Consider the following 25,138-nt stretch of genomic DNA (forward strand, 5'->3'; position numbering starts at 1 on the left):
AGGTTTGAATAATATGATATACCAAACATAATTATTCTGGAAGTCAAAACATGCAAAAGAAATATAGTAAACGATCGACAAGAGATAGCAACACTTTACTCATAAATAAAACACCTTTTATTCATCATCTAATGTCAATTACACTTTACAAATTTCATAATTTATCTAACTACTAAAACTTATATCATCCTTCAGCCCTATGCTCCGAGCATGCTGGAGATGCTTAACCCTACTCAGTCGCTTCGTGAGGGGATCTGTTGGGTTCTCATTCGATGATACCCTCTTTGCCACAAGGATTCCTTCTTCTATTCGATGTCTGATGAAGTGATATTTTCTGTCAATGTGTCTGGATCTCCCATGATCTCTTGGTTCCTTGGCTAAGGCAACCGCACTATTGCTGTCACAGAAAATCTCCATTGGCTCTTTTATAGCTGGTACAACTCCAAGGTCTCCGATGAAGTTCTTTAGCCATATAGCCTCCTTTGCTGCCTCGCTTGCTGCTATATACTCTGATTCACAAGTGAAATCAGCTACTATCTCCTACTTGGAACTCTTCCAAGTGATTGCTCCTCCGTTTAAGGTAAAGACCCAGCCTGAATGAGAGCAGAAATTATCCCTATCAGTCTGTAAGCTAGCATCACTATACCCTACAACTCTCAAGTCATCACTCCCACTGAAGGTAAGGACCCAGTCCTTAGTTCTTCACAGGTACTTGAGGATATTCTTTACCGCAGTCTAGTGTTCCTTGCCAGGGTTCCCCTGATACCTGCTAACCATGCTCAAAGCAGAGGCTACATCAGGTCGAGTACACGTCATAGCATACATGATCGATCCTACAGCTGAAGCATAAGGTAGTCGACTCATTTCTGCTATCTCAGCCTCGGTACTAGGGCTTTGTGTCTTACTCAATCTGGCATTACTCTGAATGGGTAACTCACCTTTCTTGGAGTTATGCATGTTGAATCTTTTCAACACCTTCTCCACATAGGTGCTTTGACTATGTCCAATTAGTCTTTTACTCCTGTTTCTCAAAATCCTTATCCCTAGGATATAGGCAGCTTCACCAAGGTCCTTCATAGCGAAACACTTCCCAAGCCAGGACTTTACTTCCTGCAGGGTTGGGATGTCATTTCCTTTGAGTAGTATGTCATCCACATACAGTACCAAAAAGCTAACTATACTCCCACTAGCCTTGACATAAACACAAGATTCATCTTCACTCCTAGAAAAGCCAAATTCCTTGATCTTTTCATCAAAGCAAAGATTCCATCTGCGAGGTGCTTGCTTTAATCCATAAACGGATTTCTCAAGCTTACACACTCTATTAGGGTACTCGTTGCTGACAACACCTTCTGGCTGACTCATATAAACATCTTCAGTCAACTTTCCATTAAGAAAAGCGGTTTTGACATCCATTTGCCAAATTTCATAGTCATGAAATGCTGCTATGGCTAACATAACCCTAATAGACTTAATCTTGGCTACTGGAGAAAAGGTCTCATCATAATCCACTCCAGGAATTTGAGAGAAGCCCTTAGCAACCAGTCGAGCCTTATAAGTGTGTACATTACCATCCATTTCGGTCTTCTTCTTGAAGATCCATTTGCACCCTACAGTCTTACGACCTGGTACATTCTCAACCAAGTTCCAAACTTGATTGTCATACATGGATTGTATCTCGCTATCCATAGCCTCTTTCCATTTAGCAAACTTGGGGCCTACCATGGCTTCCTCATAGCTATTAGGGTCATCCAGACCTACTAGTGTCCCATCACTAATAAGTGTCTCACCTTCTGCAGTAATATGGAAACCATAGTAATGCTCAGGTGCATTCCTAACTCTCGTGGAACGCCTCAGAGGTACAACTTCGTCAATTGGCTCAACAGGAGTTTCCTCCTAAAGTTGAGGGCTAGTGTTTGAAGTTCCTTCACCACTTGACTCTTGAATTTCTTCAAGATCAATTTGCCTCCCACTGTCTCCTTGGCTTATAAACTCTCTCTCTCGAAAGACTCCTCTTCTTGCTACAAAGACCACATTATCACTAGGTCTGTAGAAGAGGTAACCAAAGGATCTTTGTGGGTAGCCGATGAAAATACACCACTCGCTTCGGGGTTCTAACTTATCATGAGTCTCGCATCTCACAAAATCCTCGCAACCCCAAATCTTGATTTGGTCTAGTTTAGGTACTTTACCTGTCCACATCTCGTGAGGAGTTTTGGCAACTTTCTTTGTAGCGACTAGATTAAGAATATGGGCGGCACTCTCTAAGGCATAACCCCAAAATGAGATTGGTAGAGAAACTCAACTCATCATGGAACGAACCATGTCCAAAAAGGTTTGATTACGCCTCTCAGCCACACCATTCAACTGTGGTGTCCTGGGAGGTGTTAATTGTGAGACAATCCCACATTCCCTAAGATAGTCGAGGAACTCTGAACTAAGATACTCACCACCTCGATCGGATCGAAGCCTCTTAATGTTCCTGCCCAATTGATTCTCGACTTCCTATTTAAATTCCTTAAACCTTTCGAAAGTCTCTGACTTATGCTTGATTAAGTATACATATCCATATCTAGTGTAATCATCAGTAAAAGTCAAATAATAACGATTAGCATCCCTTGTGGCATGTTTGAATGGTCCACACACATCCGTGTGTACAAGGTCCAACAAACCTTCACCCCTCTCACAAGAACCTGTGAGGGGTGACTTTTTCATTTTTCCAATTAAGCATGATTCGCAACTATCATCTGACTTTAGGTCAAACGACTCCAAGACTCCATCCTTTTGGAGTTGGCCTATGCGTTTCTTGCTTATATGTCCAAGACGACAATTCCATAACGATTCTTTATTCAAGTTATTATTATTAACAGAATCAATACACAATACATTATTTCCTAAGTAATCAACCACATATACTATTTCATACACGCCATCACAAGGTAATGCTTTAAAACAAAGAACATTATTAAAGAAAGCATCAATAGAACCAACTTCATTATTAAATGAAAAGGTATACCCTTGTTTATACAATGCATGAAAGGAAATAATATTTCTTGCCATTTTTGGCGAATAACAACATTTATTCAAATCTAAATTTAACCCACTACTTAGCGACAAAGTATAAACTCCAATCTTGGTGACAGGTGTAACTTTCCTATTCCCCATGATTAAGTTTATCCTTCCTTGCTCCACATTCTCACTTCTTAGTCCCTGCAAGTCACAACAAATATGAATACCACAAACGGTATCAAGGACCCAAGATTTAGAATGGGGTGAGTTATTAGAAATGATAGTGTAAATACCTGTATAATTGGGTTTAACTTTCCCATCCTTCACATCTTGCTGGTACTTTGGGCAGTTTCACTTCCAATGTTCCTTTTCATGGCAATAGAAGCATTCAACCTCTTTTGGGTCAGAAGAAGGACTGACGAAACCTTTCTTGGTTCCACTTGAAGAAGAGCCATCAAGGGTCCTAACCTTGGTACCCTTCTAAGAACTCTTTCTCTTCTTCCCTCATCCTTTCCTGATTGCCAAGACAGGGGCGGAGTTGGTAGGAGTAGGAGTAGTAACAACCGTCTTACCCTTAAGACCACTTCACCCGGTCTTTAAGAGTCCTTGAAGTTTGCTGAGTGTGACCTCTTCCTTGTTCATGTGGTATGTCATGCGGAATTGATCATAACATGAAGGTAAGGAGTGCAAAATTATATCTATTGCAAGCTCCTCAGGGAAGTTCACATTTAGCTTCAGAAAACGGTCCACAAATATTTGCATTTTCTGCATGTCGCCCGTGATGGGTTCACCATCCTTCATGCGAGTTGTTATCATGGAGGAGATGATTTCATACCTCTCTTAACGAGCACTTTGATGGTATCTTTCCATCAAGTCTTGGTGCATCTCATAGGGGTAGAAATCTTCATAGGATTTTTGGAGATCAACATTCATAGTGGCCATCATGATGCATGCCACTTTCGTGGCATCCCTTTCATGTGCCCTAAACTCAGTGATCTCTTGAGGAGTTGCAACTGTCTCATCGATTTCCTTAAGCTCCTTATTAAGGACATATTCCTTGTCCTCGTAGCGAGTAATCATTCTGATGTTTCTGATCCATTCATTAAAGTTGGATCCATCAAAAGTGACTTTCCTACACAAGTTCATAAGAGAAAAGGAGCCATTTAGATTAGAGCCAGAAGCAGCAGTGTTTGCAGACATCTGAGAAGAAGAAACGTTTAGTTTAGAAATAGGAATAGTCCATAATAAAACACCCAAATGTAGTATTAAGGCTAGGACCCAATCACAATATATTATACTTAGAAGAGGTATGTCGTAATCTAAGTAATAACATATTTGAAAGGTAGGTGAATGACGATTCACCAATTTCCACCAAAGTCGAAATATTAAAATATTTAATTTGGTTGTTAGAAACTCCTAGATTCTTTTGAGATTCAATGAACTTTTCAAAGGCATGTTTCAATCTCGAGTGTGCCCTCCAAATTTTGTAACTGGGATGCCGAGGATCACAAAATGAGGTGTGAAGTAACCATGCAAATTACTTGGTACCCTTAATTAATTACCCCTCAATCGATGTGCCGGTTAACCACACACGCTCCATTGATACTATGATAAATATTAAGTCACCCTTTACCTACCTTGTTAAGTCCAAGTTAGTGTGTCGGTTAACCACACACGCTCCACTAACGACTTAGACAAAGTGTAAAGTGTAATTTTATGGATTAGCACCTTATTCACATTTTTCCTAAAGTAACTAAGATTGGGAATTTAATAAAATATTTAGTTACTTTATAATATTCATCATACTTTTAATGATAATTTATAAGTCCTTGTCTTATCCGTTCGGCTAACGACCCTCCACTAGTCAAGCAAGCAATGGGTGAGAGTGGACACCCATTAAGTTGCCAGTTTTTAGGCAACAACCTTATACCAACCTTACAGACTAGCTTCATGAATGAGGTGTACTAGTGGTAAGACGACTTTGATCTTATACATATATATTATTATTAACTTATAATATTATAAGTATAAGGGTTGAATTTTAACTTTTAAAATTCTAAGGGTTGGAACTAAAGTTTAATATGACTTTACTTGTTCCAAAACTTGAGGGAAAGTTTTGTAAACTTTCAAAACTTTTCATTTCTTGTAACTTATGAGTTAAATAGAGTAATAAAAATGAAGACTCTTCATTGTTCTAACTCTTGTGTTCTTTTAATGGTTTTAATTCAAGTTTGACTCTTGGTTTTCCATAACTTGAGGACAAGTTATGGACTCCATTAAAACACATTATGATCAAGAATTAAACTACCACATAGGTTACAAATAATTCCTATGATCATCTAAACATCATAAGATCAAGAACATGAATATGAACACTTACATGAATTAAAAAATTACACATAAAACTTTGTAATTTTGATAACAAGTTATTGTAAATGGATTAGCAAGGACATTACACCATCTAAAACGAGCTTTCAAGTACCAAAACAGTTTAGGGTAATGTTTCTAGTCCATTTCCAACAACTAAAGTCGAAAATTTGCACTCTGTTGCTTCTACTCGTCGAGTGCATAAACCTACTCGCCGAGTAGGTTGAAGATACACATGAACTCGGCGAGTCCCCCCATGGACTCAGCGAGTTCAACTGGCAGACAGCAAGTTTTTTGACTTTTTCAACTATATTGCATCAAGTATCAAACAAACAAGCCTAGTCTCTGATACCACTGATGGATTTTGAGCATTCTAACACTTCCTAAGTGTACATGCAACCCTAATAAACCTTGGATCTATGTTTGTCTAAGATACATGCAAATCATTAAGGTTCATATCCTAACTAGGATGGCATGTGGAACATTAATCAAATAAAGCTAGTAGAAATACTTACCTTGTAGTAGTAGTTGATTTCTTGGAGTTTTAGAGCCTACCACCAATAGTGTGAATGCCTCAAATGGAAATCACAAATTACCACAAACTTGGAACTTTGAGAGAATAGTCACTAGTATCTTGAAATCGGCCCTCACCTTAACAAGTGTCAACTAGTGTGATTTCAAGAACCAAAGCCTCCTTTATATAGTGTGGTGGATTAGGGTTACATTCATGTAAACCCTAATACCCATGTCTCTTCATTTCCATGAGATCCATGTGTTAAAGCTCCATGGAGTATCCATGGACTTTTCCATGCAAGCCTAGCCCATTCCAAATAAGCATTAGCCCACACTATATAAATATAGAAGCCCTATTTAAGTAGTAATATCTTTGACCTCTAAATTAATCCAAGATTAATTATAGATCAATACTAATTAAATAATATGATCTTATATTAATATATTAGAACTTTTAATACATTAATAAATCATAACTTGTACTATTCTCAAATATTATCCATAAATTGTTCGGGTGAAGTGCAACCCAAATGGACCATGCTGGGTTGGGTCAAGTACATACCAAATATAGTTATGGACTTAGACACTATATCCAACAAATATATAAACCATACTATATGAGTTTCTAGTTGTTTTTCTCTCTTAGAAAATATTATTTCCATAAATATTATATATCTAATTAAATACAAGTATTGATAATATTTATTAGCAATCAAATTCTAATAAATTATCAATAAGTGATATCTTGTTATTAGGTGTGTATAAGATCATATGTTATTAGCAAATATCATTATATAATCATTCTTCGGCATATAGACCTTTCAATTAATAGAAGTGGTTGTTTTTTCCAGGAAGCGAGAAGTGACCAATCTTTGGTCGCAACATGAAGGGAATCCTCGTTCACGACTATTTTGGACTTTAATGGTCACGGTGCGTTGACCCGTTGATCGTTCCTTTTTTTAACAGGTTGACTTTTGGTCAAACTTTGTTAGACATGGAGTTTTGAACTAAGTTTTGACATATCATTATTTATAATTAATGAGATACGTGAATTTAGGTTGTTAGTGATAGTTGATTTACAGGTGGAGTCATGCATATGAGACTTAGGTTGTTAGCTTTAGGTGAGTTTTCTAACTATATTATGTGTGACATTATATGTCATGTGTGTAGTAGGATGCTTGCATACTATTACTATATAAATGTGTGATATATGTCATATGGGATGAATGATTTCTGCTTACAGGCCTAATAGGATGGGTTCTATGGAATGACAGTTGTATGCTTGCAAGCCTAGTAGGAGGGGTCCTATAAGATGATGGTTGTATACCTACAAGCTAAGTATAAGGTGTAATATAGGAGGACGGTCATCTTGAATAAGCCCGGTAGGAGGGGTCATATGGGATGATAATTATGTGCCTATATATCCAGTATGAGGGGTCTTATAGAATGATGGTCTTATAGAATGATGGATGTGTTCCTACAGGTCTACTATGTGGGGGTGTCATGATGGGTTTGTGAGCCTATGATACAGGTCGTATAGGATGAATGTTGCATGCCTATAGGCCCAGCAAGAGGAGGTGTCATGATGGGTTTATGATACAATGGTACAGTTACCATGGGATGAGGTGGAACGGTATTAAATTGTGAGTCTACATGCCCAGTAGGATGGGGTGTCACGATGGTTTCGTGGGACTACGGTACAGGTATGGTAGGTGGGGGAGTTACGATGGGATCATAAACCTATAATTGTATGCATGGTATGTATGGTGTAATATGGGGTGTATTGAGAAACTCACTAAGCTTTGTGCTTACTCATTATTTTTAAATGTTTTTTAGGTTGTTATGGTGTGAAGAGTATGGGTGCAGCATGACTATACTCACATCTACATCAAAAAAATTTAGACTTTTGCTTAACTCTACGTTATGTTTTATGATATTTGAATCAAATGGATATTTATGTTCCTTTTATGAAAATGGTTTTTTGATTGTTTAATTATATTTCAAAGAAAACTGCTTAAAATTTTGGGATGTTATATAATCTGTGGAATATGCCTGTTTTTTTAATTACTAACCTAACTTAAGTTAGTGTTGCTTGTTATAGATATATGATTCAAGTATAGTTTAGACACGATTTGTGTGCAATGTCACTGGTTCTCTTTGATCGAGATGCAGCATGCTTGTTATGGAAAGTGCAAATGACATGGTCAAGGAGTTACCAGAAGATGGGGGTGAGGATGTATTTCTTGATGAGTTAAATGTGATTATGGATCAATGGTATGTCGTACATGTTAAAGTGAGTGATTTTAACTTGTGTAATAACTATCATATATACATGGTGTCAAAATCAACAATGATGTCGAGTTGTTGGCCACATTGCCAAAGGATGTGGAAGGAGATGAGGTTGTAAAGGTAAAAAATAGTGTGATAACATGCTTTGGTGTATACATGTTTCGAGGGTGTAGACATGTTGATTGAATGCAATTATTAGAATCATTAACTGTCATTTACATGAAGTATTTACTTAATACGTGACCTTTGAGTTTCTTGAATAACCATCTGCATTTTTAATTCCTTTTTCTCTTCCCCTCTATATCCATTTGTACCCATTAGAATACCATATCTCTCTCTCTCTCTAACTGTCTTGTCATCACTCTTTCAGCATGTGAATTAAAAAAAAAATCCAAAAAGACTACAAACACGATATGGTTTTGTTTTTAGAATCTTGTAATGAGAAATAAATGCACCACAACACGTTAATGATAAATAATGTAACATCTTGTTTTGAATTGTTCCCATTTCTGGATGGTGATCGAGGAATGGGCATTTTCAAGCTTCAGATCCTTGAGGGATTGGGTTTTGGACCCAGTTGGAGTTGGATAATGTATCTTGGTTGCCCAGGTATTTACTTTGAGTTTTTAGGCCATAGGGGTATTTCGGTAATTTTTCACCTTGGGATCTTATGAAAAGTGGAATTTTAATTCGGGATATATTATGGCGAGTCTGAATTGATAATAGGGTTGAGAATCTCTATACCCTTGTTATCGATATATGAATGGCTGGAATCGGGGTTGTAGCGAGTGAGTTATGGCCTTCGGAAGAATTAGGGTTTTGGAAAAATCCCTAGTACGTGGGGGAGTACCAAGGTGGTGCATAGGGCGTACTAAGGAGAAGGAACTACACAAGGTGTATCTGGGAGGAACGCAGGTCGTTTGTGCGAGGTTGGGTCGGGGTGCGTGGCCTTATACGCGGGGTGTACAAGAAGGTAAGTTGGGCGTACGAGGGTCAGATTAAAAACCCTAATCCAAGGTTTGTACCCTATATAAGCATAAGGTTAAGCCTATTTCTTCAATCTAAGCCAGTCCCCATCTTCTAATACCTTAGAAATCATCCTTAATCATTCATGGTGGCATTTTAAGCTTATCGTGTCCATTTTTGGTGTGTTTGGTCCATCTTCAAGAAGATGGAGTTTGATGCAATGGTGGGATCAAGAAGGAGCTTATGGATCCTACTTATATGTCTCATTTCAAGCTTCTTGGAGGTAAAAAGTTGTGAACTTGATCATTTCTATCTTAGATCTCTCATTTGTGAGTTTTAGTTCATTTTGGTCTGAAGGATGAGATCTAGTGGTCTTGACTCCCTTCTAGAAGCTTTGAGTTGCCCCTCTTAGTGTTTTTGAGGTTCAAGGTCCATAAAGTTGGTACCTTTAGAGTTTAAGACCATCTATGTTGGAGTTTGATAGTAGAATGCTATATTTTGAGTCATTTACATGATAGTAGAATGTTATATTTTGAGTTTGGGTCCTTTTGGGATACGTAAAGTCACCAAGTCAGTGCGCACAGTGTACAAGCGAATACGATGGGCATACAAGCCAGTACGTACAGCATACAAGCCATTAAGCGAGTACATCCAATGTACTGCTGAGTATGCCCTGCGTACTCAGTCGAAGTGGACTGCATACCCAGGTATGAAGTTACAGTTGTGGATTAGAACCCAAGTGTTAATTGGGTATTTTTTTTGTTATTGGTAGATTGAGGATCTGTCAGCTAGCAGCCATGGGTTTTCTTTATCATTCAGCAGTGTGAGGTGAGTCATCTCACTATATCCATGGGTTGAAGGCACCAATTTCAACTTATTATGTGTTATATGGTATGCTAGTTGTTTCTGTGATATGTGGTATGCTAGTTTTCTCGGTGATACTTGCATGGAAGACCCCGGGGGGAGCTAGGCACTTGGATATCAAACCATGTGGGGGAGCCCATGGCAATCCAGGTAAAGACCATGGGGGGAGCCCATGGCACTTGGTTATGAGACCATGTGGGGGAGCCCATGGTAACTCTATGTATGTTGCATGATATTATGTGGTTGTATGCTATATGTTATTGGGAAACTCACAAAACTTTGTGCTTACGGTTTTCAGTTTATGTTTCAAGTACTCTGGTTTTCAAATAGAAGGATTCGAGATGATTGCAGAGTACACACCGTATGTTTCCGTTTCCCGTGAAATACTCTGATTTGTCAATGCTATGTTAAAAATTAAATTAATCTGGTTTTATGGGAAGGATGTATACTAACGATTTATCAAATAAAAAATAAAAAATATTTGCAATGATTTTTGGGGTGTTACAAGTTGGTATCAGAGTCTTGGTTTAAGGGATTCGGACATACTCTCGGATGTGTCTGAACTCAAACTGAGGATTGGTAAAGTTTTCAAAAGAAAAATGTTTTCAAGAAAAGAGTTTTCTAAGATAAGAGAAGGGTGCGGTGCATGAAATTAGCCAAGCCCAAGTAAGTTTTCCCAAAACACTCACACATGTTATCTGTTATGAGTTGATTTATGAATTTTCGAATTGCATGCTAGTTAGGGCTAAGGATCTGCTTAGTTAGAATGCTAGAAGGGATGCCTTTTGTATGTATATTGTATGAGCTGGTAGACTTGCATTCTAGTGCTGATTAGGTTGTGGTTGTTGGATATGATATGTGATACCATGTTGCTCTGGGTGTATTGGATGCTATGCTGAGATGGGAATATTTATTGGAATTAGTAATTGCTAGGTGTATGTTTTAAAAATTGTATACGGTTAGGATCTTATAGCCCTAGAACAATTGATTTAGCCTTATTTTCCTATTCTTTTTCAGGTTGTGGTCCTAGGGTAGAGTCTTTTAATTAACAGTCTATATGATCGTGTTCTATGTATGATTTGCATGCATAAGGCTACTGGTGGTAAGGGTGGAAATTCTGGCATATGTGGTAGTGTGTGGGTTTGATGTTCTATGATAGTTTTGTGGATTGGAGTATTACTTCATGAATGTTGCTTGCTTTGTGCTTTGTGGAACTCTTTGATGATGTGAGTCAGCTACTAAGTGAATAGGAAAGTATTCATGAGGTGGATGAGTGGCATTATGAGGAGTTCTTCAGCAGCTGATAGCAGAGTATGATCGGGAACCTAGGTGAGCCTATGGAGTGTTGTAGTGGTTGTATTCGCATGGTTAGTAAGCCTTAGTGCACCAGTTTGAGAAGGTGACTTAGAGGATTCGGGATAATTCTTGAGGAAAGCATGGATAGGTATGGAAGGTAGTATTGGGCCCGTACTACTGAAAGCATGGGATCCATACTCAATTTAGGGAGAGTCTTGGAGAATCTAAGAAGCTTATGGGATGATGATTTTTGGGAATGTTTTGATCTTTGGCTTGTTGTATTTTGGATTGGAGATGATCATTCAGGGAGGTAGTTTTGGTTCTGGTTTGGTTTCGGATTCCAGATCAGGTGCAGGTGTTGAGCCGGTTAGTGAGCAGATGTTAGAGTTCATCTCATCGGAGATTTCCCGCAGTATTTCATAGGTTTTGGATGAGTGCGTGGGCGCATTCCATGCGGAGGTTATGGCCATCATTGGAGTTTACACTCTTTCTCCTAGGAGTTTCGTGCTTATGAAGTTCCGTTGTTCCATAAGGAGAGGGGCCCATTGTAAGTAGAATGTGGTAAGCAGATTTTGCTAACACGTTTAGGACGAGTTTTTGTCCCGGGAAGGCAAAAGTAAGATATGCTTCATTCATGCTAAAGGACCGGGCACAAGATTGATGGGAAGAGGTTGATAGTAAGCTGGGTGGTGATGTTGTTGGAGCTATGTCAAGGGATGATATCAGGAAGATTGTGAGTATTTCAAGGTGCGAGACCCTGAATGCTATGATTTTAGAGCCCGAGAGTGGGAGATCGATTTGGGGCACCTCAGGAAGAAGGATTCAGATCTGGTGCATTTAGTAGAGGGTCGCGGAAAGAGTCCCAAGACTTGTGAACAGGTTTTGAGAGGCCAGCAGCGCCGGGGTCCATGTAGCACATGTGAGAAAGCCACAACGGAGCTTTTCAACCCAGAAGTATGGGTTGCTACGAGCGTAGCAGGTTAGATCATATCAGTAGAGATAGAGAGAGGCAAGGGAAGCCAATGCTCTAGTAGGTGGTTTGGAGGGTATGTTATCATTTCAATTCTTTTGATTTCTATCGGTTTCTTGTAGCTTGGAATCTTATAATAATTTGGGTTTGCGGCATCTTTAGGTCATATCTTCGAGAATTGTTTTATGTGTTTTGCATGTCGGGAATCATCAGTGGGTTATTTAGGCGGTTAGATTTTGTGCAGCGGGTTTCAATGTGTTTGCCTATTATTCTGGTTTTGGTTAAGATCGAGTTTCAATGACCGGGATTCGGCGGGTTGGTTCTCCAGTAATCATTAGGGTTCAGCATATTAAATATTGGTCTTGGTAAGAGTGGCGGTTGCCTCTATGAGAATCGTTGGGTTCAGGTATTAATGTTGGTAGGAGAAGTAAGGTAGCGGGAAGAAGGAAGTGTCGGTTGCATGAGTCGATTTGGTCATCAAAACATCAGGAGAGTTTCATATTTTCTTAACTTGCACTAGATTAGGATTCAGGAATTCTTCGAGAGTGGGAGTTGAAATGAAGATTTTTCGGTCGGCTTAAGTGTTATGAATATCCGTCGCCAACACAAGAACTCAAGGAATTAGTATGGTATCATAGTAGGTGATTTGGACTATCTAATTAGTGAAGATTTCAAGAATATCCTTCAGGAATTCGAGAGTTGGGCAATCAGTGAGTTTGGCTAGCAATGGAACGCTAGTATTGTTCGACTCAGGGTATGGGTGGTTCATGCTATTTGAGGGAGATGGATCGGAGATCCATAAGGATTAATAGGTGAGCGAGCTTCATCGAGCCCAAGTGGGGGAGAAATCAGTGGTTGTTCAGATTGAGGTTAAGACCATGATTAGTTGGAAATGTTGTAAGACTAAGATGGGATCGTAGCATTCATCAGTTCGAGGTAGACTATTATTAGAAATGGTCAAGTGTGATGGGGAATTTAGTTCGTGCCTCAGCCATGTCGGTCAGGATTATCAAGGAGTATTTTCTATTTTGGGATTGAGGACCGTTGGGGTCCTGGTCGGAGTCGAGACTATATAGCTTAGGATGAGTAGGACCCAAGACTGAGGCCCATGTGATTATCATAAATCAGGCTGGTACTGGTAGAGATTATTGAGTCAGAGGATCGAATCTTGAGTTGCAAGATCATGAGGAGGATCAGTGTGCGGCGTAGAAGGATTTTAGGCTAGGTAGCCTTGTTGCTTAGACTCTTGGGAACATGGTGGTTGGACTAGGTGCGAGACTAGTAGTTTTAGGGATTGGTTTGAGGGTATTTATTTATTGGTCAAGCGAGGTTTTTCCGGAATCGAAAAGTTCTAGTGCGTTATGAAAATACAGATTCATGTATCTTGGAGTATGAGTGGAGTATCGATTTGGTTTTGGGTAGGATCTTGAGTCGGGTCCGTACGTGTTCAGTGCAAGATTTTCGTTCTAGTAGGATAAGTATTGAAATATTTATATGTCGAGGGCATCAATCATAGGTTTCAAGGGTAATGAATGGGTTTAGCTGATGGCAGTTCGAGTTATTTTGATGTGTCTTGGGTTGGTTCTATATGTGAAAGAGACACAGCGGGTTTTAAGTCAGGAAAAGATGGGTTGTTAGAGACCGGGTATGTGATGAGACTTCAGTGGGTCATGCAGCGTTCATTCTGTTAGTAGAAGTAATGGTGGCAAGGTGTGTTGAGCAAGTCCTACCGATCGGTTTTCTTTTCGGGAGTAGCATGGGATTGTTGTATATGTGTGTGTCTTTTGGCTAGGCAATCGGATAGGTGTCCAGTGTTTCGGGTAGTGGGCAGACAAGTTGGGACCAAGGAGGTCTCAATTGTTTTTGGAAAATAGCTAGTTGGAAGCAAGATGAATAGTGGGTTCCATGATCTGGGATTCGTGTGTGGAGTCGCTTGTAATTCGGAGAATTGTTAAGTCATTTTCGGTTGAGTTGAATAATCTCAAAACGGTCGATTGGACCCTAATACACAGCTTTTGTCTGAGCCTTCTACCAAGTGTAACTATTTTGCATATGATTATGATCATGGATTGTGTTCCAATGGAAACATCAAGATAATCAGGGTTGAGAGAATCTTGTTTAATATGGTATTCATGTGGAAATAGTTTGATAGTAGTTCAGTGCGTGTGGTCTATCGGAAAGTCAGAGCAATTTGAGATTTCGGGTTTCAGAAAGGTAGAGGTGGTTTCTGCAAGGATTTAAGGATTCGTTCTTTTTCAGGTTTGGTAAGTTCTATTAGGCTTGGTTTATGTTTCCCCGGTATGAATGTTTTTATGCAAGGGTTTAAGGACCCAATTGGAATTGGATAATGTATATTGGTTGCCCGGGTATTCAGTTTGAGTTTTTGGGCCATATGGGTATTTCGGTAATTTATCAGCTTGGGCTCGTATGGAAAGTGGAATTTTAGTTTGGGATATCTTATGGTAAGTCTGAATTGATAATAGGGTTGAGCGTCTCGATACCCTTGTTGAGAATATATGAATTGTTGGAATAGGGGTTGTATCGTGTGAGTTATGGCCTTCAGAAGAATTAGGGTTTTGGGAAAAGCCCTAGTACGCAGGGCGTACCAAGGCTAAGGAACTACACGAGGCATAGCCGGGAGGTATTTGGGGCATTTGTGCAAGGTTAATTCGGGGTGTGCGGCCTCATACGCAGGGCGTACAAGAAGGTACATTGGGCATACAAGGGTCAAATTGAAAACCCTAATCTAAGGGTTGTACCATATATAAGCATAAGGTTAAGCCTCCTTCTTCATGCTAACTCATCCCCCACCCTCTAAAACCCTAGAAATCGTCCTTAATCATTCATGGTGGCATTTTGAGCTTATGGTGTCCATTTTTGGTGTGTTTGGTTCATTTTCAACAAGGTGGAGTTTGATGCAAAGGTGGGGATCAAGAAGAAGCTTATGGATCTTGCTTATATGTCTCATTTCTAGCTTGTTGGAGGTAAAAAGCTATGAACTTGATCATTTCTAACTTAGATCTCTCATTTGTGACTTTTAGTTCATTTTGGTCTGAAGGATGAGATCTAGTGGTCTTGACTCCCTTCTAGAAGCTTTGAGTTGCCCCTCTTAGTGTTTCTGAGGTTCAAGGTCCATAAAGTTGGTACCTTTATAGTTTAAGACCCTCTATGTTGGATTTTGAGTCATTTCCATGATAGTAGAATGCTATATTTTGAGTTTCGATCGATTCGGGATATGTAAAGTCACCAAGTCAATGACTTTATGAGTCTAGACGTTATTTGGAACTCAGATCTGTGGTTTGGACTTATGGACTAAGTATTAAGGACTTAATGAAAAAAGTGGGTTTAAGAAGGAGTACGATGGGTGTACAAGCCAATACGCACAGCATACAAGCTAGTAAGCGAGTACGCGCATCGTACTACTGAGTACGCCCTGCGTACTCAGTCGGAGTGAAATTTGTAATTATGGGCCTTGGGTTGGGCCATTTCTTGGATTAAGTTGATGTCGGCCTTTGTGCACATCTAGAAAACAGGTTTTTGGACCAAGGAAATTATTGGGCTTTATGATAAGGTCCATTGGAGAGGTTTGGGCCCAATTTGGAAAATTAAGCCATAGGTAGGCCATGATTGGGTTTTGATGATTATGGGTCAATAGGCCATCTGAATGTTAAGTGTGTTGAATGGTTGGGCCTTAAGGTAAGGCCCATGTAAAGGCTTGGGCCCAATTTGGAAAATTGGGCCATTGTTTGATTAATTTGGCTTCTGGGCTTTTCAGATTATAGTTTGGGTCATAATTTTGGACAAAGCTAGGTTAGGGGTAAAATGGTCTTTTTACCCTAGGTACGAAGTTATAGTTTTGGATTAGAACACAATTGTTAATTGAGTACTCTTTTTATTAATAGATTGAGGATCTACCAGCCAGCAACCAAGGGTTTTCTGTATGATGCAACAGTGCGAGGTGAGTCTTCTCACAATATCCATGGGTCGAAGGCACCAATGTCGGCCCATTATGTGTTATGTGGTATGCTAGTTGGTTTCTGTGATATGTGGTATTCTAGTTGTCTCTATGATACTTGCATGGAAGACCCCAGGCTCGTGGCACTTGAATATCAGACCATGTAGGGGAGCCCATGGTATTCTAGGTAAAGACCACTGGGGGAGCCCATGCCACTTGGTTATCTAGGGGAGCCCATGGCATTCCAGGTCAAGACCACGGGGGGAGCCCATAGCAACTCTATGTATATTGCATGATATTATGTGGTTGTGTGCTATATGGTATTTTGGAAAACTCACTAAGCTTTGTGCTTACGGTTTTCAGTTTATGTTTCAGGTACTCTGGTTTTTAAATGGAAGGATTTGAGATGATTGCAGAGCACACACCGTATGTTTTCGTTTCCCGTGAAATACTCTGATTTGTCAATGTTATGTTGAAAATTAAATTACCCTGATATTTATGGTAATGATGTATACTAACGATTTATCAAATTAAAAATAAAAAATTTCATGTCATGATTTTTGGGTGTAACGAATACCATAGTTTTACTTCAATCCGGACAAAATAGAAAAAAGGAAAACTTGATGAGACAATGAAGAATAAAACATCTTGTGAGGTCATAACATTGACCATAACTTTCTATTATGAACAAAAACATACAAACAATGATCTTATTGGGTCTCTACAAGAAGTTTTGGGATTCTTTGAAGAAGAAAAAAAACTTCTATATGCATTTGTTTCATGTTTTAAAAGAATCTAATGTTTTGATATGTATTTAAGTTTTTCTTTTAATATAAAAAAATAAAAGACAAAATTGCAAAAATCGTCCATGTGGTATGCATTTTTTGGGGTTTTAGTCCAAACCACGACTTTTTTGGATCGGTGGTCCTTTCAAGATAGTTTCGTTGCGTTTTTGGTCCCTCGGTAAACTAAAATGACTGTAATGCCATTCTGATATTTTTTTAATGTTTTTTCTATTTAATTTAAATGAAAAAGAAAATAAATAATTAAATTGGACCCACATTTCTCTCTCTCTCTCTTTCTCTCTCTCTCTCTCTCTCTCTCTCTTTCTCTCTCTTTCTCTCTCTCTCTCTCTCTCTCTTTCTCTCTCTCTCTCTCTACAAACACATACACACGATCCCCATCCCCTTTCCTCCCCAATATGACCATTCACCTTCATCGCTCATTGCTTCATCCTACACCTTTGTCTTCTTCTCTCGCACATCTATTTGTTCACCACTAATCTTCACTTCTCATCTCATCCACCCCTCTTTGCCCCTCTTTGATCTCTTCCTTCCTCTCAAAACAACAATCTGCATATTTGGAAGAATTCTTAGCTTATCATCGCTTTAGGAAGGATTCACACACACTTTTTGAAATCGATCGAGAAGTTGAAGACATACCAGGTGACAAAATAGATTTCAAATATGTCAAGATTCAACCATTTTAAACCCAGTAAACCCTAATGGATCGCTTAATAGGTATGTGTATATATATATTTTCAGTTGCATCTCTCAAGGATCCGATTTAAGGGTGGTGGTTGGTGGTTCAGGAAAGGGGTGAATGAAGGTGTTCGATTGTGGGTGATATAGGTGACTTAGTAGATGGTTTATCAAGAGGATTAAGGGTAGTGTTAAGTTGCAGGGTTGATAATCGATGATGATTCTTGACATTGATTGAGATGGTAGGGGTATTGGTATGCTGAACCCGATTCTGAAAATGGTTGAATGGGTATCACGTTATTTTTTATCAATTACAATTCGCTTTACAATTTGTAAATTGATTCTACCATATCTGATGTCGATTCATTCTTGTTTCTGTTATAATCTCGACGGTGACTCTTGAATGATTGAGATTTGTGAAATTTTCTTCTGATAATGGATGGAGGTGATGATGGTGAGATTGAATTTCTCTGGTTGTGGCGGTTGGTAGATGGTGGTTGATATGATAAGAAAACGGAGTGGTGCAGGTTATTATGGAGAGGGAGAGATGATGATGGGTGATTCATAAAGAAGACGATGAACATGCCCCCATTTCTTCTATTGGTAAATCATGTAGAGAGAGAGAGAGAGAGAGAGAGACAGAGAGAGAGAGAGAGAGCTTCTTAATTTATTAATTATTAAAAAAATAGTATTAGATTTAAAAAGAAATGAAAGAAAAATGAAAATTAAATACTCTAAGGGTATTATAGTCATTTTAATTTTCGGATTGACTATTTTCACATACAAACTACTCCAAAAGTACCCCTATCCAAAAAAGTCATTGTTTGAACTAAAACCCCAAAAAAATACATACCATAGAGACCATTTTTGTAATTTTGTCTAAATAAAATATGGTTCTTTATGTATTGTTAGTAATATCATCATTGTGCCTGTGTTGTTCATTTAGACATATCCATATCCTCTAATACATTAAATATGACTAGTGAAATATACAAATAAAACAATTATGTAATAGTGTAAAGAAAAATATTTTAAACAAATCATAAGCTTCGAATAAATTGATCCACCCATTATACCAGTCTTCTTTTATATATATATATATATATATATATATATATATATATATATATATATATATATATATATATATATATATATATATATATATATATATATATATATATTAAATTAATTCATTGTTAATGGGATGAAAATACTATTTTCTGTATTGCCGTTTACTTTGCATCACAATTTGTCTATAAAACCATGTCCATTCGAAAGAGGTTTATCTTTTTATGTGGTCAACTTGTGTTTATGAGCTTTGGAGCAAGTGTACAAATATTATGCACATGAAAGCAACATTAATATTTATATCCGCAAACACATATAAACATTATTAAACTATGTATTATTATTAGGAGATAGAGAATATACATTTCAATTCCACCTAAGTTTAGGTATTAAACCTCTAAAATATATCGTTTTAACATGTTAAATATACCCGGTTTGGTTTCACTTGGTAAATATATCATCCTCCATAACATTTTTTACTTTCATTATTGTTTTAACATCTCTATTTTCTTTCCTCAATTATCGTTTATTACTTCACCCAAGTGAACATTACTAAACCCTAAACCCTGAACTTTTACCCTAAACTCTAAACCCTAAATCTAAACCCTAAACCCTAAACTCTATTATATCGATCTTGAATTTACATCTTGAAGTATTAACCGTAAATCCATTAACCGTAATCTTTATATAGTAAAACAATATATTTTCAAGAGGTTTAGTATCTAAGTTTACATGGGGCTGTAATGTATATTCTTTTTTCCCTTATTCTTATTATTATTATTATTATTATTATTATTATTTTCTTTTCTACTAATGGAGATGATGATACTATAACGCAATACTTGTTGAGAAATTGAAATCATGAATATCCTTATCAATCCTCGGATACATACTTTCAGTATTAGTTCATGAATTTATCGTCAAGCATGTGTATTTAAAAAGTAACGAATAAGATCAGTTATATAAATGTATCTAGTGAATTCCTCCAAATCATGACATTAAAAAGACAACTAAAAATACGTCACACAGGTTTCCTTCGCCCTTCACGCTTCATGAAGTTGAGATTTCTGACGTTTCATGTTCTGAACGACAGGCTCCTTTACCTATAAACAAAATTCCAATTTTCAAATAAAAAATTAAAGTTTTGTGGTGATGAGAGGAGGAGGAGGAGGAGGGTATATATGTAATTACATACCGTGCTTGCTTTTCGGAAACGTTTGTTTATGGTGGTTTGGCTACAAACCGCAGTATCCATTTTATCATCCTGATTGATGTTTCCATTTCTACCCTTTTTCATCCCTGCATAGCTCTCTATGGAAGATAACGGCTGCAAAACCTATATATTTTATAAAACATTAAAAAAAATGACAAAAAATTTTAATAAAATTAGAGTGTACTAAGAAAGTAAAAAGAACCTGATTGTTGCTTGTGGGGGTGTTGTTCTGTCCATTCTGTCTGTTGGACACACTCTGCTGCAACTCAGGTTTACCCATCGATCGTGTAAGCTCTGATCCAATGGAGTGGAATGCGCCAAGTGTAGACTTATTGGACCCTGATCAAGTTGTCAATAAGTAAAATCATTACATATAGAAATTATTATAATGTGGGTCCACCTGCTTGTTTTTCTGAATGGTTGTTGGTGTCCAGGTCCACCATAGTATTAAAGTCTAGAGCTTTTTTGACTTCATCAAGTTTCTTCTTGGTTATTTCAGAATGAATCACTCGCTTTCCTGTAACAATAATTAAAAGAAAAGGTATAAATAATTATTCAATGATTTTGATTTTTATTAACCATAATAATAATAATATTTACCTAGCCTACGGCTGTTTGAGGTTTCAATAAACCCTTCTTTGGTCATTTTATCCATTAATTTGCGAACTGTGGTTTGGTTAACCTCACCACCAAGTTTGGTTTGAAGCTTAGGAATAGTAATGTAGTCCATTGGAAGAGCATGAAAGAGTGCCTTCATGTACATTTGACCTTCAAGCATTGTGGGTGAACTTTTCTTGCTGAGGGTTTCTTCTTTCACAGCATCAAATTCATATTCCGATTTCTATTATTCATTCATGTTTTTAATAAGATTAGTAAATTATTTAAAGGGGTAAAAAAGTAATTGAAGGAAAAAAAAAAAAAAAAAAAAAAAAAGACGACCCCAGGCCTCTCGATGTTGAAACTGTCCTTTCCGGATTTTGAAAGAATGCCTTCGTTAACAAGCTTGTTCATGACATCTGAAAAAAAAAAATAATGTAATGTTTATTATATTCATGGAAGGTGAATTTTGGTTTTTACTTTGTTTAAAGGGATTCTCTGGTTACCTTCAATCAAAGCCTGCAAATAAATTATAACAAAAGGTGTTAAAGGCAAGTAATGGCAATGAACGTTTTTTTATTTAATGTAATGTGTAATAAAATGTCCTGATTTTATTTCTTCCTACCTAATTCAAAGCAATAATTGAATAGAATTTTCAAAGTACAATGTCTTAATTAAAAACTGAAAGTAAATTGTTATACTTGGGTAGATTTTTCAATGTAGGATGTCTTAAATAATTAAGCAACTGAGTCAATGTAAGCTGTTATATCTTGCATTTGGCTCTAAAGAAAAATGTTTACTACTGAGATGAAAAACAGCTAAATGCAAGAAATAGCAACATATTTTTTTATTGTGTATTATAGCATTCCTATTACAACATTATACTTTGAAAACTCAACCCGATTATAAAGCTATGTCAAATTTTTTTAAAAAAAAAATCACTACTATAATTGGGTAGTTCATTCAAAGTACATGTCCTAATACAAAAAATTGAAGTATAATGTCTTAATAATGTTGTAAAAGATAGAAATGAAAATAAGATGCTATGATAAACATATTATTCAAAGTTTATCTTTAAAGAAAAATGTTTACCACAGATATGTCAGGGAAATTTGCAAGAACATCAGTGACATCAAAAGTGTCTAGATGATAAGCACTGATCCAATTCTTTACACGGTTCAGTTGCTGTTCATCTTCAGCTGGATCCTGAGTATCATCTGCATATTTTAACAGGTTATATTGTAATAATTTCATTAAAAAATCCCTCTAATTATATAATTTTAAATATATGAAAATGATTTTTCATGCACCTTCATCAGCCATGGTCTCATCTGGTTTCTCTTTTTGTTGGTCTGAAAAAGTAATAATGATTGTTTGAAATTTTGTAACTCCAAGGATAATGAAGAAATTAAAAAATTGATATGTCTATTATTATTACCTACTGGTGCCATGATGTATTCATCATCAGAAAGGCTGGTCTGAAAATAGAGAGTATATTTTTTATAAAAGTATAAATTAAGTTTATAAAATGAAATAGTATATTTGACACTTTAATTACCTCACTATCAGCTTGGCTATCTTCATCTCTCTCCATTGAATCACCACCCACACTCATATTTTCATCCTCACAAGGATCAAGAACACTTTTGACCTTGAGAGATAATACAAAATGCTTGCTGTTGACATTGCCAACTTCCATTTTCAAAGGATTTTTATTCCATGGATGATGGGCTTCTTCCTCTGTGCAGCCTCTAAAGAATGGGGGCTCATAATCAGCAGGCTACAAGATTAAAAAAAAAAAAAAACTTTATCAATTCAATATACTGCAATGTTATTGGTTATGAATTGTTTCAGAAAAAAAAAATAGAAGAAATGAGCTATATATGAAGATGATACCGTGACATCATCGTAATAGTGGAGTTTCATCAAAATGGTGCGCTGAAACAATATTCAAATTAGATGAAGTTGAAGATGAAAAACTCTTTATAAATGACAATATATCAAAAATGAGTACCTCTTCTGGCATTTTATCTAGAGTTCTCATTAGTTGTATCAGGGTACGAACCATTTTACAAGCAGAGCTCCTGAGATAAAATGTTGTATTAGTTAACTAAGATCACAATTTAGGAATCAAAAAACCATAAGGGAATATAGTACTTCATTTGATTTGGGGTGATCTCTGTGGTGGAGTTACACTTGAATGTTTCCCCTTGTTTCTTGTTTCCAATTCGATTAACATTCATAGAAACCTCTTGGTTGTCAGCATTTGAGTAACTGAAAGAAACTGCAGGAGAATATATATATATATCTTAGTAAAGCAAAGTAAAATTCCTATTACACATTCATATTATAACAGCTACTTACAGGAATATTCTTCAAGCATTGGCCCTTCTACTGTCTGGCACACACAGAACATCAGTGTCCTGAGATATTTCTTCTGCAAAGCATCATATACACCTGCAAGAAAACAACTCATGAAAAATCAATAATAAAAACATAGAAACTGAAGCTCAAAAGCACTAGAGAATGTTTATGAATCAGTATACCTTTCTCCATCCAGTCAATGAGTCTTCTGGACTCTGCATCCATAGGCATGAGCTTTTTGATCTTCATCTCTGTTGATGAACCAATAGAATCAAAGCCGTTTTATAAGGTATAACCTCTCAGCTACAAAGATCTTCACCAGAGAGACCAGTAGTACGTACCTAAGGCTGGGACACCCTTATCACTGAAGTATTTCTCAGGAAAAAGACCTCTGATATAACTGATATTGAATATTGCTATGCGTAGTAGGTTCCTTGTCTGTTTTCAAAGGAAATAAATCATGAGTTATCAGAACTGATAAATTACAAAATAAAACAGTAAAGTAATTGCTCCACATTTAGCGTCAAAGGCTTCGAAAATAGTTTAGGATCGAAATGTTATACTTATTTTCTAACATCATCTGAACTTTCTCACAATTGCAATTGACCTTAGAACTTTAATTTGCTACTGAAATCGATGGTAGCAAACAAATAACTGGCCTCGTATATCATTAACCTTCTTACATTCTACAGTTCTTACCGAGGTTATGAATTACAGTAATGGATGCTCAATGAATAAAGCAAAACCTAGAAAAGTACTACGTAATCTGCTATCAAATGGCATTATGTACAAAGTTTAGCTGAAAACAGACTCTAAATCATGTTTAACCGGTTGTAAATACAATGGAAGCTTGCTTTGAGTGCCGTCCTTTTACAGGTTAAGTCACCGTTAGTTTACAGAGATCCGATCGATTACAACTAAACAACGACCACGAGGAATCAAGTAATAACGATCATCGGAATTTCAGTGACTACGATTCAAGTTTCATAAAATAAGGATGACTATTTGAATTGATTATCGTGGATTAAATTCGAAAGAAACAGATACATTTGATCCGTATGTATCGCAGCTAGTAGAAGAAAATTGATCAGATGCAAATCACAATTATCAATCCCGGTTATCAGAAAAACTAGCAATAGTTATCATCGGAGATGGAAATGTTCAGTATGAGCTAAACACTAGCAGCGATAATATGAAAGAAATCTATAGAAAACTGTGCACGTGAATTCAGTCACATAAATCACGAAATGTATCAGAAATTTTGTTTCTACATAAATCAAATCACTACGAGTAAATCAGAAGCACGATATACGGAAGATAATTACCAGGAGAAGCGAATCCTGCTCGGTAATCTCCGCTTCCTTCACTTTCTGCTCAACAACCTGAAAATTCAGAGAATCGATTATCAGGTTGTAGAAGATCGAGAATTAACAGTTCAATAATCTATCGAGCTTTTGGAGATGAAGAGGCTTCGAAGCTTACCATTTTTCCTAGTTCGAAGAGAGAAATGTGTTTGAATTTTGGAAATGTGGGTTGAAGAATGAATGAAGTGGCGGGAGAAGACGATGAGGAGAGGATATATAGTATCCAGGAACGAACTTAACCATGGTTATATGATGACTTGGCACGTGGCTGGGGTGAAGCATGCAGAAGACGCCGTTGATGGAACGTTAAGGTCAGTTGAGGCGATGCCCTTGACACGTTAAGGAAATACGATCATCATGTTTAAGATTTTAGGGTAAATTACACCATTCGTTACTCGTGCACATGCCAGAAAGCGTGTTTAGTCTCTATTTTTAAAAATTAACTCCGACCGTCCCTCTATTCGTTTTTCCTTATACGCTTAGTCCCTATTGACATGAAATGACTTTTTTACCCTTAATAATTTATTTTTTTCATTTTATTTGTTTATTTATCAGTTTTAAATTAAAAATAAAAATAAAAAAATATCCTTACTCATCTATTTTAATTTCCCCTTCTCTAAGATTTTCCATAAACCACCACATATAACCACTGGCACCTTCAACATCACCACCTACTGCCAGCACCTCCAGCAGCAACGCTTATCACCGCCAGCACCTCCGCATCACCACCTATCACCCCACCATCTCAGTAGGTCCTACCACCTCACATACTCTCCTTCTTTTCACCCTCTGTTTTCGTCTCTTATTCTGTCACCAACA

The 25,138-nt window shown here is 37.2% G+C and overlaps 1 protein-coding gene across 1 annotated transcript; it reads right to left on the reverse strand.

The window, feature by feature from the left end:
- Window positions 1-19,682: 19,682 nt before the first annotated feature.
- Window positions 19,683-24,572, reverse strand: ASY1 (DNA-binding HORMA family protein). The gene is made up of 19 exons (XM_078966905.1): window positions 24,438-24,572; window positions 24,281-24,337; window positions 23,297-23,393; window positions 23,138-23,206; window positions 22,956-23,048; window positions 22,749-22,875; window positions 22,606-22,675; window positions 22,488-22,529; window positions 22,150-22,371; window positions 22,030-22,069; window positions 21,902-21,943; window positions 21,684-21,808; window positions 21,098-21,110; window positions 20,934-21,010; window positions 20,595-20,835; window positions 20,395-20,511; window positions 20,197-20,333; window positions 19,977-20,117; window positions 19,683-19,884 (listed from the first exon to the last, which is right to left on the reverse strand). Exons 1-19 carry the CDS (start codon window positions 24,438-24,440, stop codon window positions 19,825-19,827), a joined length of 1,773 nt encoding a protein of 590 aa, XP_078823031.1. The 5' UTR covers window positions 24,441-24,572; the 3' UTR covers window positions 19,683-19,824.
- Between the last annotated feature and the right edge of the window lie 566 nt (window positions 24,573-25,138).

This window comes from Lactuca saligna, chromosome 8 (assembly GCF_052625555.1).
Source record: "Lactuca saligna cultivar CGN05327 chromosome 8, ASM5262555v1, whole genome shotgun sequence".
Lineage (NCBI taxonomy): Eukaryota > Viridiplantae > Streptophyta > Magnoliopsida > Asterales > Asteraceae > Lactuca > Lactuca saligna.